Raw genomic sequence first — 19,386 nt, 5'->3', positions numbered from 1 at the left:
ATTCATATTTTCTTACATTCCTAGGATTAGAGTAGCTTTCTAAACCCTCATCCTTTTTATCTTTTTTTTTTAAAACCAAATAATTTCCACGTTCCAGCAGCATTCAAACATTCAGGTTCAACATAAGTCCCCCTTGTGATTCCAGCAAATCACATCACAATCACTGAGTCTATCCATGTATTAAGTCAAGACCTGACTATCAGAACCTTGGAGTCATCCCCTTTGATCACATAGTTTAGCATCCAAGAGGTCTTTGTTCGAGAGAGGATAAGATACTTAGTATTTTATTCTGTTTTTGAAGATGTTGTAAAAAACGCATCAATAGGTATGTACCGATGCATTCTAGTTTAGTTCCAAGAAAATCAATCTACCAAAAAATGCCAATGGAAACACATTATAAGGAACTAAAAAAATTCAAGATAACTACTAATTTGTTTTAAAACTTGCACTGAATTTATATTCTGCCCAAATCTAAGATCATATTCTTTTCTCTTGCTAAAGCCTTCCAAATCAAAGACAAGCACAAAAGCAAACCGTATTTTTATGCTATGCTCCATGGAGGCTTGAGGTCTTGATCTTTTGATTTCTACAGAGTTACTGATAGCTTGTGGCCTCTAAATAATCTTAAAAAAATCAACTAATCACAATGGCTGTTGAAAATTACCGAGAACTGCTGTGCCAACATCGGTTGTGAACATTATCATATAAAACAATATTAACAACTTAATGTGGTTTACTACAATATCTTACAAACAATACAAAAGATCAAAGTTCAAAAGACGAATGGGGTTTATCCTTAAACAAGGAATCATATAGAGAGAGCACACCTTACGTCTTTCTTGTCTAACTCCAATGCTCATCATTTTAACAATTGAAGCACTTCGAACTCGAAAGATCATCTCAGTCAATCCACCACGTTGATTGCTATGTTTCTTAAGAATATAATCTGTCCCTGAAATCAATAAACGTGACATAAAATCAGCAGCATTAATGCATCCCAAAAGGCATTGAAGATTGCAAAATAAAAAAATATGCTACACTTTTTTCTTCTAATTTCAATCATTTCATTGCAATGTTTACAATAGGGAGTAGAGATTATAGATAAAAAAAAAAACTAAACATCAACAATCAAACATAAGATGATGTCATGTTCCCTTTTTCAAGCCTAAGTCCAATGAATACCCTTAGCTTAGTATTTGATTTCCCATAGGCTAATGGGGTGGTTCATGGGAAATAAATTTATTATTTAACTTAAGTTGTCAAAAAAAAAACTTCAAGTTATACTCCAAAAAGGAAAGTTATGTTTTATTATTTAAATAAAGGTTGGTTTAAGAGAAAGACCAAAAGTGATGCTAGAAATGGGCTCCAAATTAAAAAAGAACAGTTTGAAGAGAAAAAGGGAAAAAAGAACATAATTATTATTTTTCCTCAAAAAGTCTATATAAGAGTCGAGTAATCGAGAGGGTTACCAATTTTATTTTTCAAATTCATTTCCCTTGAGATTGAACTTTGTTCATCTTTTCTACCCAAAGATGAAAACCCTTCACAAAGAATGGGTTCGAGGAGGAAAACCCTCCTGTTCATTTGAATAATTCCATTCACGGATTACCACTAAGCTGAGTAAATGCAGATTTTTAGTGTTTTTTGGTTGGTGGGAAGATTTCCAAATTTTTAGACATTGTGTGCAGGTGGAATTCCAATTTTTATTTGCATTAAAATTATAAAATAAATAATATTTGAAGTTAATGACTGGCTGAACCAACTATATTTCTAGCTATTTGATGTTGTTTGATGTTTCTACCATTAACATTGTTCATTTTAAATTTTTAATTGCAACAAGCAAAACTAGGTATTGCCGTACCATCATACTCTAATTGCTACCTTTAATAGTTTTAAACTAAGTTGCTGGTTTGGGTTCGAAGAACCGGTATGCCAGTATGGCAAAATTTTGAAAAAAGGTTTGGGCTCGTTAGTACAAAAACTATATATATATATAGGCACAGCGCTCAAGTTTGTGACATGGCTTAATCGCCTCCTATGGATTCTATAAGTCTAGTGGTTGTATCGGGCATTAACAAGTCGATCTTTTGGTGCAATGGCAACTGCACTTGTAACAAGTGGTATCAAAGCTTGGTCACAAGTTCAAACCCCTCGCTTGCGCTAGGGGGGTTGGGGATTGTTGCAAGGTGTGTGCCCTTGGTCTCCTTGTGCTGTGCAACGCAGCGCTCAGGTTTGTAACATCGCTTAACCGCCTCCTGCGGATTCTATAAGTCTAGTGGTTGTATCGGGCATTAACAAGTCGATCTTTTGGTGCAACGGCAACCGCACTTGTAACAAGGAAATATTGTTGCAGGGTGTGCGCCCTTGGTCTCCTTGTGTTGTGCAACGCAGCGCTCGAGTTTGTGACATGGCTTAACCGCCTCCTGTGGATTCTATAAGTCTAGTGGTAATCATAGCATCATATAAACAACAAAACCACCATAAACTTGTAATCATAGCATCACGATCATACCATTATATATATCAAGTTCAATATCAAAATAATAATATCGAGTTCAAGTATCATTATTTCAACAATTAAATAGCTGGTCTAAGCTGCAATTAATAATGTTTATATTAGAGGAAGACCTAGCAAATTGGAGCTCTTAGAGGAAACCACTGCTACCTGCCAACTGTACTCTAGTTGATTAACTTGTGTTGACACCTCCTATGCCTGGCACCATCTACCCAGCCCCTACAATGCACCGGCATCCTATACATGCAAAACATTTTAAACATACATATAATTGCATGTCGATGCATTGTATGGGCTGTATAGACAGCGCCCCTATGCCTTGTGTTAAGCCTTTTCTATGGTCATTTGGCACTAACATTCTGATTTGAATGTTCTTCACCCCAATGTTGTTCTCTGAACATTAAACCAGTAGATCTAATGCCCATTCACATTGATTAATAATGCCCAGTTTGGGATCTTGAGGATATTCCAAAGCCCTTGGTGGTACTCTTTTAACATTTTGGAGTCTCCTCTGTCACTTTTTGGTATATAGTAAGGCAAAAACAAACTTTTGGAGGATTGAGGATATACAAGATTAACTGTACACCTTGTGGTAAGGAGCAATAAGCTTGTTTTTATATAAGGGTGCATGTTGGTGGTATTCAGCACCTTGATCAAATTGGGTGCGTTTTGTAACTTGAAAATGGGTCCTTTGCACTTGAACATGGTTATGCATGCATCCTGCACAATCCAATCCTCACCACAAATTTAATGCTATCAATCAAATCAGACATATTTGTTAGATTTTGAGGTACCGTCGAATTTCAAGTGGCTGATTGCAAAACAAAATAGCGGATTTATCAGTTCAAACTTTATATTTTGGGACCCCGTAAAGTCACTTTTCAATTTAACCATTAACTTTATAAAAAATAAAATAATTAATTTAATAGAAGTTGCCCAAACATAAACAACTTAATTTAATTAATTAATTATTCTCTTTTTACTCCCACTAAACCTACAAGAATAAAGATAGGCTAAGGGTCCCTAACTAGCATTTACACCTACAAAAGAGACATTACAATCTTCCCTCCCTAAAATTGCTTGCCCTCAAACAATTATAGAATTGAATGCTACAATATTTGTTCTCCTTCCCAAGTGGAACCTTTGAAGCGAGCCATAATCAGACCTATGTGTTTTAACTTTTCATTAATCCCACGCAAAATAAAACATTACTTAAATAATAACACTAGACTAAAGACTGGGATTACATACTAAAAACATAGGTAAAATGTAATATGTTGTGTCAAGGCACACAACAAGATTACTTACTTATTCAACATGTTTGCTTGCTTCTATCATATGTTCAGTAACCTTCTACCTCAAAAATTTTAAATTTAATCTTCACTACCTTTGTATATCCCCAAGGATATAGGCTTATGCTTACAAATGAGCAACTCAGTTGTACAAGGGATTTTAAATGTTTCTCACATAAAAAGATGGAAGCAAAAACAATTCAACTTTCCTTTGCTCACTTGGTCCTGCCTCTTTGTTGCATAGATACAAGTTCAGCTACAACCTGTTTTTCTCCTCTTCTTCTTCCAGTAAATAAACAACATCTAATGGCATTGGAGATAAATAACATAAATACGTTTTGTGTAGATGCATACATTGTCCTTTTGTAAGAATGTTGAATGTTTGTTGAATTCTCATCCCATATTTTTAGATGCTTTCTAAAATACTTTTAGGTCTTTTCTGAATTCTTCGAATTCATTACTACAGTTTGACCACCCAATTGTCAATGGAAAGTGGATGATCTTTTCAACTTAGCATCGGTATGAATGATAGGTCCCTTCCCTAACAAGTAACACTTCCATTTCTCAACCACTTGGATTAAAGAGTACAACTTGTATGTTAAGTAATTTAGTGCTGTCCCACTAAAATAACAAAACATTACTCTCTATCTTAGCATGAAAGTTTCCAATGCAGATCCAATTGCATCTGTTTGAAAATGGACAGTTGCTGCAAGTTATGAAAATCTAAAACTGGTAGATTGCTAATCCATTGAATAAAATCACCAAAAGAAACTGGCTATTTTTTACTCCAAACGAATGGCTTGCCACTTACTAAAATTGCTTGATGTGGACTAGAAAGAAAGAGGCTATACATTTCCCCCAAGTAGACTGGTGATTGTCTGGCAAATTCCCTCTTCTTGAGATTATTACCAAATGATGTTTCATCAAGGCCTCAAAAACTTGATGTAAAAGTTATGGATATTCCTCCTAATCCTGACTGAATACCAAGATGTCATAAAAGTAAACTATGACCTGAGAATCTAGTTCATTTGCAAATAGCTAGTCAAACTCCAAGCCAAGATGAAGTCTTTTGGAAAACCTCGGTCAAACAAATTGGGCTTTCTCATCGCAAAGCAAGAAGCACAAACAGATCCAGATCAGTCAAGGTCCTTCATAAGTGGCCTGTTCCATCCAGCATCCACATTTGAAAAGTTTCATTGGGAGCTTGAACTTTTTATAATTTGATTTCAGATATCTCACACTCCGCTAAGCAGTAAGAACCATCAGGCAAAAAAAAAAACCCTATACAAAATCAATCTCCTGTTTTAAGCAAAGCATCGGCCAATTTAAACACTTTGCAGCTGATTCTATAAGAATCAACCAGATAAGCACCAGGAACAATCACTCAAAAAACATCAAAAAAAAAAGCATTGGACAATCACTATAAAGTTGATTCTAGAAGACTTACGCGGATGAACAATCACTTGAACAAAATATTTGAAAAAAAAAGAATAATAATAATCTTAAATTATTCAAATATTTAGCACACAGTATTGAACCTTTTAAATACTTTGTAATAGATTTTGAAACACTTCCACTCAACTAAGCACTGAGAACAATCACTCAAAAACAAAATACATTAAACAAAATCAATCTATTGTTTAAACGAGGTGTTTGAAAATTTTCATATTTTTCATAAATTAACTGTTAGTAACAATATATACTAGCAACAGAAACTTATATAACCAAAGAACTTAGGCAATTTCAATCCTACGGAGTTGTTTTAAGAAGTCTCGGGCTCAGCTAAGCACTGAGAAAAATCACTCAAAAACAAAATATTCTAAACAAAATCAATCTCTTGTTTAAGCATACTATTGGACATTTTTAATATTTCAAGTTGAATCCAGAAGAATCAAACAATCAGGCAACAAGAACAATCACTTAAAAAGATTTTTAAAAATGCTATTTTAATAAATTATTGGATAATTTAAATACTATAAAGTAGATTCTAGATGACTCCCACACCTAAAAGCATGAGCAATCACTTAAGAATGAATATTTGGGAAAAATTAAGAATAATAATCTTATAAATAAGAAACCATTCGTGGGGTAATCAGTAAAGCAGTGGTGCAGAATAATCAATTTTGAAGGAGTCTGGCAATTGGCTTCTTAAAGCCCAATTTTGACAGGGCCTCTTGAGGTAACCCTGGTTTGACAGGAGCAGGATGTATTTTATGGAATTAGGAGGGTCATTTTGTGAAAGGGAGTGTTTTCTTCTTCGGCTCCAGGGCAAATAATGAAGCAGAGTGGATGGCTGTGGTGGAAGTTTAAAAGGTTACCAGAGAAGGCATTGGAGCTCAGCAAAGACTTGGATAATATTTTCTTTGTTCATCATTTTAGGGAGGGTAACAAGGTGGCAGATCAGTCATCAAACTTGGGGTTTGAAATGAATCCTTTGACAGCAGGAATCAGACATCATTCGGAGATATTGTAGTCAGTAAATAATAAAATAAGTTCAAACTAAATTCAAAATGTAATTGCACTCGGTAAATAATAAAATAAGTTAAAACTGTAATTATATTTTTAACTTATTTTATTATTTAAAGACTACAGATAGGGGAGGGGTTAGAGTATTTAGTTCTCTCTGACTCCCTAGATCATGTGGATAATTCCACTCAGAAGGTTCAAGTATTTAATTTTTTTGTGTAGTTACCAGTAATCAAAGGTGGTGGCCTCATTATGAGTGAGAATGTTAATCACCACAAAGCATGCAATAAACTTTATGTAGCTGCACACTAGAGCAGCTATCATGTCTCTTGCTTGCTTGTTCTCCTCTCTGCTGGTTGTCATCGGTGATGGTCTGTGATGCATGTGGAGCTAAGTTTGGCTGCCATCTGTTGTAGAATGGCCATGCAATGGGACGAAGGAAAGCAGAATGACCCATTATTTCATGGCTCTTTCTCTGTTAGTAAGTTGAAGGCAGTGCTTGACTGCCCAAATGCAGAGACCCTGAGGATGGTGAAATTGGTCCTTGCGACCAAGGGTTTAGAAAATAATGGCCAGCTCAGGTCCAGGAGAACCACTGCTGCTGATTTTGTCCCAAAGCTGGAAGAATTGACATCAAAACATGAGATTAGAAAATACATTATAGGGATGGTGCTACCAAATTTTGCCTTGAACTCAGCAGCAATGGAGGAGAAGCCCTCAGCAGCAGCAGTAGACTCTCTGAGGGTCCCAGGACCCTTGTGTTCATGAAGAAATTTGTGTGCTGCGAGATGATATTCAGGAGGTGTACCAACAGGAGTAGTTGACAAATTTTTGTAAGGATCTTGCTATGCTGACAAATTATCTCTCTTTCGCAGAAGGCAAGAGTGGAGCTGGCTGCCCTGTTTTCTCCCTTCCATCATTGGCTGGTGGAGTGCTCAGACAGGCAGAGAGAATAACTGTGCTGCAGAATCAAGGAGTTGTTGGGGATGGCAGGGCTGCTGGGGTGGCTGGGGTCCATATGGGCAAGAAGCCGGAGGTGGTGAGCACTTCTGTTGCACACAGGACTAGCAAAACCCCATGTCGCCTTTCTAACTGTTGTTATGGTTTAGGCTGCTACTGTTATGAGCTTTTGAGGTTTTTGTTTTCGTTTCTTGTGTTTTGGGTTTGATGGAAGCCGTTTGGCTTGTAGGGGTTCATCTCTGTATCTGTTACCCAGTCATATGACTGTTTAGATATAATGTACGTTGTCAAATTCATGAAATTTATATTTTGGGGCGGAAACCCCAATAGAACCTTCATTGCAATTGAAAAAACAAAAAAATTAATAACAAATAAGTCAAATATTTATAACACAGTATTGGCTACTACCAAAATTTCGCAGTTGATTTCACAATGCTCACATTCAGCTAAGCATAAGGAAAGATCGCTCAAAAACAAAACATCCAAATATTAAAGAATTTAAATACTTCACCGTCGATTCTGCGAGAATCACGCAAGAGAATCTAAATAACATAAGAGTTGATTCCAGAAGATTCAAAAGGCTAAAAATGAACAATCACTAATAAAAATATATTTGCAGAGATAATAATAATTCCATAAACTATTCAAATCTTTGACTAAATATAAATAAAGCATCGATGTCATACCAATGCCATTCACATCGTCAAGCTTGTTCAAAAGTGTAGTCAGCAAAGCCGTTCTTGAGTCGCAGCACAGCCTGAGATTTTCATCTGCCTTGTTGAAGCTCCCAATAACATCAATTCTAAGCTCATTTTGATCTGCTGTGGAAGGCAAAACCCTAGAAATCCGTTCAAAGCTATACACTGCGGGACTCTGTTTAAGTGAGGGCAGAACTCCAGATATAGAGATTCCCTCATCTAACACGTTCAGAATTCGACTAACGCCTTTTTGCGGACGCCCGCTTGTTCCCGCAGGCCTGACGAGAAAAACTTCATGATCCATAAAACCTTCAGCCGACTAAACAAACAAATCTCCGCCCGCTCAAATAAACAAATCTGAGTTGCTGAAATAAGGAAAACCTTTTCACAATGTTGCAGACATGCATTCACCCAGCATTTTCAGCACCGCCTGAATACAACATTTATGCAGATCTTTCAAAAAAACTGAATAAAAAGACAGCTGAAACTGAATTTTAGTAGAGAAATCTTTCAAAAAGATCTTGAAACTAAATTTTAGTACCGAGATCTGTTGAAGCTGCTCTGAACCAGACTTTAAAATGGTACCGTAACGATTTGCTGTAGGTTTTTGCCGTGAAGTGAGGATTTTATAGTACCGGAAGAGAGTTTCTAAAACACTTCAACTCACAAAAAAGATTGATTGTTAAATGAATAACTTAGTAAAAGAAAGAAAGTCGTGCTTTTCTGTGATTTTGCCATGCTGTATTCTGGTTTGCTTCGCTTTCGTGTTTGGTTAGCTTTTAGTTTTGGCGTTTGGCACACTGCTCATTAATCTGGAGCACATGGCCCTCCCAATTCAAGGCTGCCGTTAAAAGTTATTACGGCAGGGACTCACGTGAACGCCCCGATCTGCTTTGCCATTTGCGCGTTAAATGAATACATGGGAATATGGGATTCACCGCTGTTTACATGAAAAGAAACTTTTTGCTTTTAGTTAGAAAAAAATGTAATTAAGTACCAGGAAATTTGCATTTTGAAATAAAAAATACAGTCAGAGAATTTTGCTTTTAACAACATTTGACTTTGTCCGCCGCGTCAGGGTCTTAAAGAACGTTGCATTCCAATAATAACAACAAAGAACAAAATAGAAGGTTTTTAACTTCTACGAACATTGATTTCGTTATATTATTTGTATGCTCGTACTTGCGTTTTTAAGGGTGTGATGGGTGTGCTGAAAGGGAAAGGGAGATAATATTTGCGTTGTTGAAGAGATTAAAAAGATATTTGGAATAATAAATTAAGGGAAGGGTTAGATTTCTAGTAGCACAAAATTAGAATTGTGGGTCCCATCATTTTAGATGTGAGTTAGTTAGACAAATTTAAAAAAGAGTAGGAGGAAAGAACTTGTCTTTTTTACAATAAAGGGTGATGGAAAATGAATGGCACTTCATCTTTGAGTGTGTTGCATATAAGGATATTTGTACATAATATGGGAAGAGGCTATGAAGGGACCTAAAAAGCAAGTTATAAAGGAGGCACATATCTGGATGTGCCTTTTTCCTCTTATATAACTTGCTTTTGAAGTCCCTGCATAGTCATTTCCCATAATATGAGGACAATTTAAAGGTGAGGAGTCTAAATGAGCTATTTGAGGGGGCAATTTTTCACAAAACCATGGGCTTCTTGATCAAGACCCACAATGATAATGAAAAGAACTTGAAAATTGTTATCAATGTTGCTCTTGGTCCCATAGACTAATGGTCTTGTGGACGTCATTAAAACTCATTCATTCACTCATTTAGATTTTTAATTATGTGAGTTAAACAAGGGATGCAATGCGTCAAGTTCTTGCAAATAGGTAATGTGGTTAATTGAGAGTTGAAAACATAAAAGGATTTGGTTAGTTTAGAGATAGAGAGGGCAAGAGTGAGAGAGGAAGAAGGTGAAAAGACAAGTATTAACCACAATCTATGAATGAGTAGGTATGGGTTTGATGAATGTTAAGAATCAAAAGCCTAAACCCTACTGAAGATGGAGCACTAGTATAAGAGTGAGGTATGGGTATAAGAGTGAGGTAGGGATTGACATAAATCATAAATTTGACTAATAATCAAACATATAAATGAAACCCAAGGATCAAATCACTGATAAAGAGGATGGGTAAAAGTAAGGTCATATATGAGCTAGAAACCCTAGAAAGGGATACACATGTAGAATGAAAGAGGAAATCAAACCCTAACCAAATCTTGGAGAGAAGCTAAAGAAGATATGAATAAATATTAAATTATAATGTAGAATAAATAAATATTAGGGCCAAAGCCTATGTGGTGACATAATACATATAATTAGGTTCACCAATTTATGTAAGAAAATGGAATTCTTTGCATTAAATAATCCAACCTTATTAAATAAGTACAATCTGTAATCACAATCAATCTATATTTATTAGTTGGGTTGATAATTGTAATAAATATTAAAAAATTAAATGAAAGAGTCTAATAGGAGTACTTATCTCAAAATGCACCAACTATTGGAGAATGAGTGTTCATTATACAAGTAGAGCAAACAATGCACCAATTATTGATAGCAACCCAAAGGTGTACAATATATTAAAAAATAAAAATACATTCTTTTATTTTTAAGTTCATTTGAGACAAACATTTTTCAAGCATTTTTCTTTTAGATATATTATTTATATTTATTTTATTGTAAAAATATTTCAATCACAATTTTGTATTTAAGATATTTGAAATTTTATTTTTATTCAATATAAAATTAAATATCTGAAAAAATTAATAATTTTTATACCCTCTACCTTCTCCAAAATTATAAAAATGTTGTTTAAAAAACAATATCATTTTATTTCAATTATTGTTTAAGAATCCCACTACTCAAACGAGAGAGGGAAAAATAATAATAATAAAAGAAAGAAATATGAGTACTAATGTTAATTAATTTAGCTTTTAGTGGCAGTCGTGTGGTTGTAATAAAGTAAGATTTATGTTATTTACAGTTCTGAATAAAATTTTATTAAAAAAAGAAAGAGAGGTATTCAAGTTTTAATATGGAGGCATTCAGTAAAAAGTCACTCATGGAGTTTTCTCGTAGCTATCATTTCACTGACATTGTATTTAATGAGTTGAACATGTAAAAAAATATGTTTCATCACGAAGGAAACCTGTGAAGCAATTTTAAAGAAGGTGAGTCTACGAAAAGACTCAGTAAGACACCTGCCATTGCCATTAAACTTGTCCTCATTTCTCAATTTCCATATAAACCAATGAATGTAAGAAGATAATATAAACCAAAATAGATTGGCATCCTTTTTTAACCCATTAATATAACCAGAAATAACGTTAAGGGTATCTATATGCATAGGAAAGTAGAAACCAAACATTAACCAAACTTCCCTAGCGAAGGAGCAGTCAAAGTGAATGTGCCTGCCAGTCTTAGGTACTCTGCAAATGGAACACATATCAGTACTGAGAGGGTTTCTCCTTAATGGGAGCCTGTCAATAGTAAGCTGCCATTTAAAACATTGTATTTTAGGTGGAATCGGGCTTTTCCATAGGTGAGTAAAGCATTTAAACCAAGATTTGTTAGGCAGATCAACATACCACAGAGAGTTATCATGCTTGATAATGGAGTCGTCATTGGAGATTAGGTCATAGATAGCGCGACATTTAGTATGGGGTAGAAGAGAGCCATCCTTCCATTTAAGAGACAAGAATCGGTGGGAGTCCAGGTTAGTGTTAGAGGGCAGAGCTAGAGTAGAACAGGCGTTCCTTATCATATGGTAGGTTCTTTTCTGGGTGGGGGGAAGGTTGAAGGAGGTGTTGAGCTCTTCCCAGCTGATAAGGGCACCATTCTCAAATAGGTCCTCGAAGACCCTGATGCCAGATCTGGCCCAAAGCTTGGTCGAGCAGCCTTGGGTGAGTGCAAGGGGTTTATCAGAGTGAAGGAGATTCCACCAAATTGATCTTTCCCCATGAATGGTACCATTGCTGCTAAAACTAGGGTTGTCAATAAGATGTCTAATATGCTCCCAGGCCTTCCAGATGGACTTGAAGACATATGAGCCTTGCACGGAGACAAGAAAGTGACCAACCACTAAGTCAATCAAGGGGAGGGCTTTCCAAGACTTAACATTTTTGGGGACGCCTCTCTCAATATTATTCCTAATCAGGATTTTCCAGGGTTCCATACCATCTAAGGCATGAAATATCCATTTCGCAGCAAGAGCAATACCTTGGATCCTTAGATCCTTTAGTCCAAGACCACCCATTTTCTTTGTCATATGACACCATTTCCACTTAACCGCATGCATTTTTTTTCCACCTTTGCCATCAGACCAAATGTATTGCCTTATGGTCTTCTGGATGTCGAGGATTTGGTAGTTGTTGAACATCCAGGCGGAGGAGTAGTAGACACTATATGAGGAGAGGATTTTTTGACAAACTTGGATTCTTCCAACAAGAGAGAGGAGTCTATTATCCCACCTATGTAACTTTTGGTCAATCTTATTCTTTATCCATTGCCACATCTCCTTAAGGGAGGGAGAGATAGAGAAAGGGATGCCAAGGTATCGGACAATCTTGTTGGGGCCCCCCCATTAGAACCCGTAGGAACTAAGCCAGTCAGGGGGTTTTTCATTCCAACCGAGTAGAGTAGATTTGGTAGGGGAGATTCTTGCTCCGGATATGATGCCAAAGGTTTTAAGCTTTTGAGCAAGGTTATCCATGTTTTGGGGTGATAGTTCCAAGAACAGGGCAGTATCATCCGCAAACTGGATGTTGAGGAGGCTGGAGTTATCCGGGAGTTTAATACTATTGACATAGGGGGACAAGGAGTTATCCGGGAGTTTAATACTATTGACATAGGGGGACAAGGAGTTATCCCTGAGAAGGTAGTACAGAGCATCTGACGCGATGATGAATAAAGCTGGTGCAAGTGGGCAACCTTGCCTGATAGATCTACTGAGTTGAAAGTTCTGAGATAAGGATCCATTGACTTTAATTTGAGCTGAGGCGTCCTGGAGGAGGACCTTAACATATTTACAAAAGTTATCCGAAAATCCAAAGGCTTGCAGCATCATGATGACAAAGTCCCATTCCACACGGTCATAGGCTTTTTCAAAATCGAGTAAGAACATAGCAGTGTCTTGTTTAGACGTTCTAGCCCAGTCCATAGCTTCCCAGGTTGTGATGAGGTTCTCGAGGATATATCTACCCTTGATGAAGCCGGTTTGGGTGGGGTTGATGAATTTGGGGAGGAGCTTTTCCAGGCGAAGGGCAATGACTTTAGCCAAGATTTTGTAGGAGGCATTGAGGAGGGTGATAGGTCTCCAATTCTTGATTAAGGCCCTATCCCCCTCCTTGGGAATCAGCTTGATGGTCCCGTTGTTAATGCCAGTACCAAGGGAGCCATTATCAAAAGCTTCAGAGTAAACATCATGTAGGTCTATGGCAATCCATTCTATGTTGGCCTTGTAGAATTCAATAGGGAGGCCATCCAGGCCCGGAGCTTTATCAGAGTTCAGGGAGTTGATAGCAGCCAAGATTTCCTCGATCGACACCTTTTGGTTAAGAGGAATGGAGTCTTTAGGGGAGATCCTAGTGGGGATCATGGATTTGCACTTCTCCCTAATGTTTTTAGCATAGGCACTGTCTTCAGATGTAAACAGGTTTTTGTAGAATAGTTCAAAAGCGTTTGTGATACTGGGGAGGTCTATAATTTCCTTGTTGTCAATGATCAGCCTATCAATCCTTTCCTTGGACTGCTTGAGTTTAAGTAGATTAAAGAAGAATTTAGAGCCCTTGTCCCCAAACTGAAGCCAGTGGGAGTGAGCCCTCACCATAGCCCCACGGATCTTGACTTTTTGGTGTTTCCTAAGGGCTTCTCTAGCAAGCGCAACATGAGCAGCCCTGTGATCGCAAGTCGGGTGGTTTTGGATATCCAATTCTGAGGCCCGAAGCTGGTTGGTAAGCGATTTTTCAGCAAGTCTAAAATCTTTTGCTTTTTTTTGTCCTATGGTCTGAAGGGTTCTTTGCCATGAGCTCACATTCAAGTTCCATTTATCAATGTGGGATGGGATAAGTTTGTTCTGTCGGTTGAGGAGTTTGATGAGGTGAAGGGCGATCAAGACATTATGATCTTTGAGGAGGGAGATGTTAAGCATGAACTTACTGGATTTAGTATTCTGGGCTGCTATGGTATTTCTAATGTTAATGAGAGTCATGATGGGATGATGGTCAGACAGGGATGTGGGCAAGATAGACACAGGTCTACCTTGGGAATCAGGAAGGAAGGAGAAGTTCTCTTTATTAGCGTAGAATCTATCAAGTCTTGAGTAGATTCTATCCTCCCCCTTTTGATAGTTGCACTAGGTATGCCAGAGATCAAGGGGGAAGTGTTCGGATTCCTCCATCAGATCAAACAGTGATTTATTCAATTTCATCCCTCCCCAGTGGTCTCTTTCCGAGTTATTCCATGTAAAAGGTAGGCCACCAACTTTGTCAAAGTTGTTTTCTATCATGTTGAAGTCCCCCGCAATTATCCAGGGGATGTCTGGGAGTGCTCTAATCCAGTCCCATAAGATGATCCTATCCCTATAATCATTGGCAGCATATACTGAGCAAATCCCAAAGTGATTGTCCTTGAGCTTGATGGAGCACCAGACAACCCTGTTGCATGTTTATATATATATATATATATATATATATATATATATATATATATATATATATATATATATATTCTACTTACAGTAACTAATAGGAATACAAAAAAATGACATTTTTAAGTCATTGAAAATAAAAATTAAAAATAGGTTATAAGATTTTTGTCTAAAAGTTTTAATTTTCTACAATGATTGGTTAAACTAATTGAAACAAAAAATTGAATGGATGCGTAAGTATCTTGTCTTTGGAGGAACTAAAAAAAAAAAAGATGATAGATGTTTAAATGAATAATGTTCAAAATAATATTTACAATAATATAATTACTCTATTCATATTAATTGACTCTTATTTATAATATCTTGTTGAGGTAGAACAACATCTAAAAGAAAATCAAAGCCTACAAAAATATAAAGAAGACATGAATAGGGTATTTTAGCTCTTTGAAACTTGCTACTGAATTTGAATATTTGAAACTTGCTACTAGTTTTGAATCTTCGATGAATTAGAACAACATGACAAATTAATCAAACCATGAAACTTTTTCTAGAGTTCAAAAATGATCTTTAAGAATGCACAAAACTTTTCATAAACAACTAATAACAACTACACGAGAGTAATTTCTTTGATTCAATAAAATTAAAATATTAAGCCAAAAAGTTATAATAGAAAAAAGAATGAAATCGATTAATCAAACCATGAAACTTGCTACTAGAACGGAAATGATATTTAACAATACTTTAAAGTATTTGTAAACAATTAATAAAAATTAAGTAGAAGTAATTTTTTACATTCTATAAAATTGAAATATCAAACCAAAACTAAATAATAGAAAAAAGAACACATTTCTATAAAATTTCAAATGTTGTTGTTATCAGTTGTGCAACTTAAGTTGCTAAGCTTAAATATGTTTATTTCTTGTAAGCTCTTTCCTTCTCTTACTTGTATTAAATGTTGCTACTTCCAATATTTGTTTTTCAATTATAAAGAATCTCCACACACAAAGAAGTTGGCAAGTTTTTCATCGTATTTGGGATACTATGATATATTTGTGGATTAGATGGTTCTTTTGATTATAAAGACCAATGTCCTTAATCCAAGTGGTTTATTGTAGGCTTATCATATATGGAAGATCGTTTGGTAAAGTTGTGGAGCTTGATGCAATGTTGATTGTCAAAATTGAAAATCGCCCTTCCAAACATATGAGTTTAAGGTTTTATGTCTATTTTTTGCTAAAAAGGATATATAACCAAATATCTCTTATTCACTTAATATTCAAGAGCCAACATCAACAATTATTTCTTATTTTTGTAATCAAACATATCAATTTATGTATAGTAAAGAAAAATGAATATCTTAGGTGGAGCCTCAATTCTTTAAAATAAGAAAATTGATCATTTTTTACAAATCAAACTCTAACCTAAAGCATAGGAATTTAATATCCCAAAGGAAAAGAAAATTTTAGAGGCATACAATGTGTAGTAGATCTCTTTAAATAAGATAATTAACAATTTCACTTTTCACCTAAGAAAAATTCTTCAACATCGACATTTATACTTCTTTAGTTTACATTCAAAATATAAATTAATCTTTACATAAACAATGTTTCAATAGAAGATGCATATATTACTTGAAATATCTAATTAATTAGTCAAAAGTACAATTATCAAATTGATTATGATTTTTTGAAACACTAACCAAAGACTCTAAATGAACAAACAATTTTGTTAACAATTATGATATCTCAACTTTACAAAATTCCTAGATTTATTTCTTTAATTAATTAACTCTTTCTTGTATTTTATTAATTTATATTACTTAAACTATGCTCTAACCAAAATGGAGCATTAGAATTTAACCATGTTTTAGTGCATTGTAGGTAATTGTAACAAATATTTAATTTGGATGTTCATAGCATATACGGGATACACTGCCTTTGTGGGGTATTATGATGGGTGTATGATAGATTTTTATTATGCATACAGGCCTAAAATATGGGGAGTTACATTAAAATCTTAATAAAATTATGGTAGTTGTGTACACTTGTCATATAGTATTATTGTTTGAAGGATGGAGTTATAATAGTTCAGGCATTTTAGTTGGGTTGTCAAATTAACAATTACATATCCATCAATGATTTACTACATTTTAATATGAATGTGGAATATTTCTAAGTGGGTATTGGAATCGGTGTATCAATTTGGGATCATATCGTCAAGTGGATTTAGCATATTCTTTGTAAAATCATTTATGATTTCTGAGTTTTTCATTGTATATAGATTAGCTATTGAAATTTTAGTTCTATATATATGAACTTACAAGTATCAAAATGATATCCAAATTATTCTAAAATTTGATGCTAGTGAAACTCTTATAAAAGCTTGCTTTACAAATTTGGTGTAACCTCTTGTTGCATTTGATACAGTGAACAAGTTTTGGAATGTGGATTTTTTTCTCCTAAAAAAGTTTTCTTTATATAATTCAAGTGTTGTGTTGTATTGTTTATGCTTTATATGTGTTTTCTATATTTTATATAAGAGTTTAGATAAAAAAAAATTGGCAAACTACTTTTCTCAAGATTAGTGTAGGAAGTTGTTTTTGCTATATTTCTTTCCTTACAATCTTTATTGATTTATTCTCTTCTATGTAATGTGAATAGAAATTTTTATTCTCAAATCTATATATATTAGATTGTATTATGTTGATGCATCATCAAGTCAACTCCTAAAATTAATTTAGATTTTTAATTTAGATTTTAAAGTTAAGAAACAAAAAAAAAACAAAAAAAAACAACCTAATAATGATATCCAAATGAACAAAAGATTGAAAATGACTAGGTCCTGCGCTATTTGTAAATCTTCAAGTAAAAAGAATAAAAGTAAATAAGGAAAAGATATTATAATTAAGTGAATTATTATTTGTTGCATTTTAAAAAATCTTTCTTATTCACCCATTTTAGTGATGATAAAAATATACCTCACACAATTAAATAAATTTTGCAGAGATGACGAGACAAAAAGTTCAATAAATAGTTTTATCTATGAATTTTATTTTATTTTCATTTGCTTAATGAACTAACTATTTCTAGCGTTGAAATTGTATTTTCTTCATTTGTTCTTGAATGCATATGCCAATAATTTCTCTTCCAAATTAGTTAATCTATCTTGGTAGATTTGAAATATTAGCTTTGAAGAGATCCTATTGCACGTATGCGACATACTTTTTTGGCATACAAATTTTATACTTATCTTTTTAGAGAATGGTATTTGGAAAATGTCTAATGTTGTGGGTCTATGTATATTGTCTTTCTTATTCTATATTGCACAAAAGAATAAGAGGCAATTGAAGAAATGGAAGAAACACCATAAATGATCCCTAAAACTCCTGCCAAATATGTTTAGAAGAATCACTCAAAAAATCAAATAGTTGGAGATAAATATGAAGAAGTGCAAACTAGAAGAAGACTTGCCAAGATAAGAGAACAAGTGATTTTTTATTTATTGCCAAAAATAGAACCAAGATCTATTAATGATGTCAACAAGGATGAAGGTTGCATGCAAGCAATGAAAGAAGAATTGAATTATATTAAGAAAAAACAAACTTGGGAATTGGTACCAAGGCCTACAAACAAGAATGTGATAGGAACAAAATGGGTATTTAGAAACAAATTGAATGAAGACGAAGGAATTGTAAGAAACAAAGAAAGGTTGGTGTATAAAGGCTATTCTCAAGTGGAAGGAATTGATTTACAAAGACTTTTGCTTCAATGGAAAGAATGGAGGCAATCAGAATGTTTCTTTCTTTTGTTGTTCACAATAGTTTTAAAGTATATCAGATGAATATTATATCTACTTTCTTGAATGGGTATGTAGAAGAAGTTTATATTGAGCAGCTTTCAATGGATTTCAGTTGACAGGAGACCCAACACATGGTATGCAAACTTAAGAAGGCATTATATGGTCTCAAACAAGCTCCTAAGGCTTGGTATGTAAGACTATACAAGTACTTACAACCACAGGGATTGAAGAAAAGGTACCACAGATAGCAATCTTTATACCAAAATTGAGGATGAAAGAATTCTAATTTTGTTGTTGTACATATGTCGATGACATAATATTCGATGGAGATAAAGCAATGTGTAATAAATTTGCTAAAGAAATGTAGACGAAATTTGAAATGTCTATGCTAGGTGAGTTATCATTCTTTCTTGGATTTTAATTTGCTCAATTAGATGATGGTATCTTTATCTCTCAAGCTAAATATGTTAAGAAGACACTAAAGAAGATTGGTATGGAAGATTGCAAACTACTGAGCATTCCTATGACAATAGGTTGTCATTTGAGAAAAGATGATGAGTCACCTCACGTTGATAAGACCTAGTACAAATCTATGATTGGGGGTCTATTGTATTTAAGTACAACCATGCTTGACATTATGCATGCGATATGTTTGGTTGCAAGGTTTTCATGCTAATCCAAAAGAAATTCATGTGAAGATAGTCAAAAGGATTTTTAGATATTTGAAGAACACTCCAGACTATGGATTCTTGTACCAAAAGGGTAATCATTTTGACATAAGTGCTTATATTGACGTTGATTGGGCTAGTAGTGTTGATGATATAAGAATTACCAATGGTGGAGCCTTCTTTTTGAGAAGTATATTAGTCTTATAGTTCACTAAGAAGCAGGATTCAGTGTCATTATCAACAACAAAAGTAGAATATATAGTAGTAGCATCTTGTTGCACTCAAGTGTTGCAGACGAAGCATACCTTGAAGGATATGAAGGTGATATACGATG

The 19,386-nt window shown here is 34.7% G+C and overlaps 1 protein-coding gene across 3 annotated transcripts in view; it reads right to left on the bottom strand.

Annotated features, from left to right (window-relative positions):
- LOC131047061 (uncharacterized) overlaps nt 1-8,831 on the bottom strand; it is a 235,973-nt gene extending 227,142 nt beyond the window's left edge. For 2 of the 3 annotated variants that reach the window (XM_057980882.2, XM_057980884.2), the window contains exons 1-3: nt 8,473-8,831; nt 7,920-8,361; nt 828-952 (exon numbers count right to left, since the gene is read on the bottom strand). In XM_057980882.2, coding sequence (XP_057836865.1) covers nt 828-952; nt 7,920-8,235 — 441 coding nt within the window. In that variant the 5' untranslated portion in view covers nt 8,236-8,361; nt 8,473-8,831. Of the gene's footprint in view, nt 1-827; nt 954-7,919; nt 8,362-8,472 lie in introns of those variants that run through there. The other variant, XM_057980885.2, reaches the window with a different exon arrangement.
- Between the last annotated feature and the right edge of the window lie 10,555 nt (nt 8,832-19,386).

The sequence above is a fragment of the Cryptomeria japonica genome, chromosome 7, assembly GCF_030272615.1.
Source record: "Cryptomeria japonica chromosome 7, Sugi_1.0, whole genome shotgun sequence".
Classification (NCBI taxonomy): domain Eukaryota; kingdom Viridiplantae; phylum Streptophyta; class Pinopsida; order Cupressales; family Cupressaceae; genus Cryptomeria; species Cryptomeria japonica.
The sequence above is the reverse complement of the archived record's forward strand: the minus strand, read 5'-3'. Positions and strand labels throughout refer to the sequence as shown.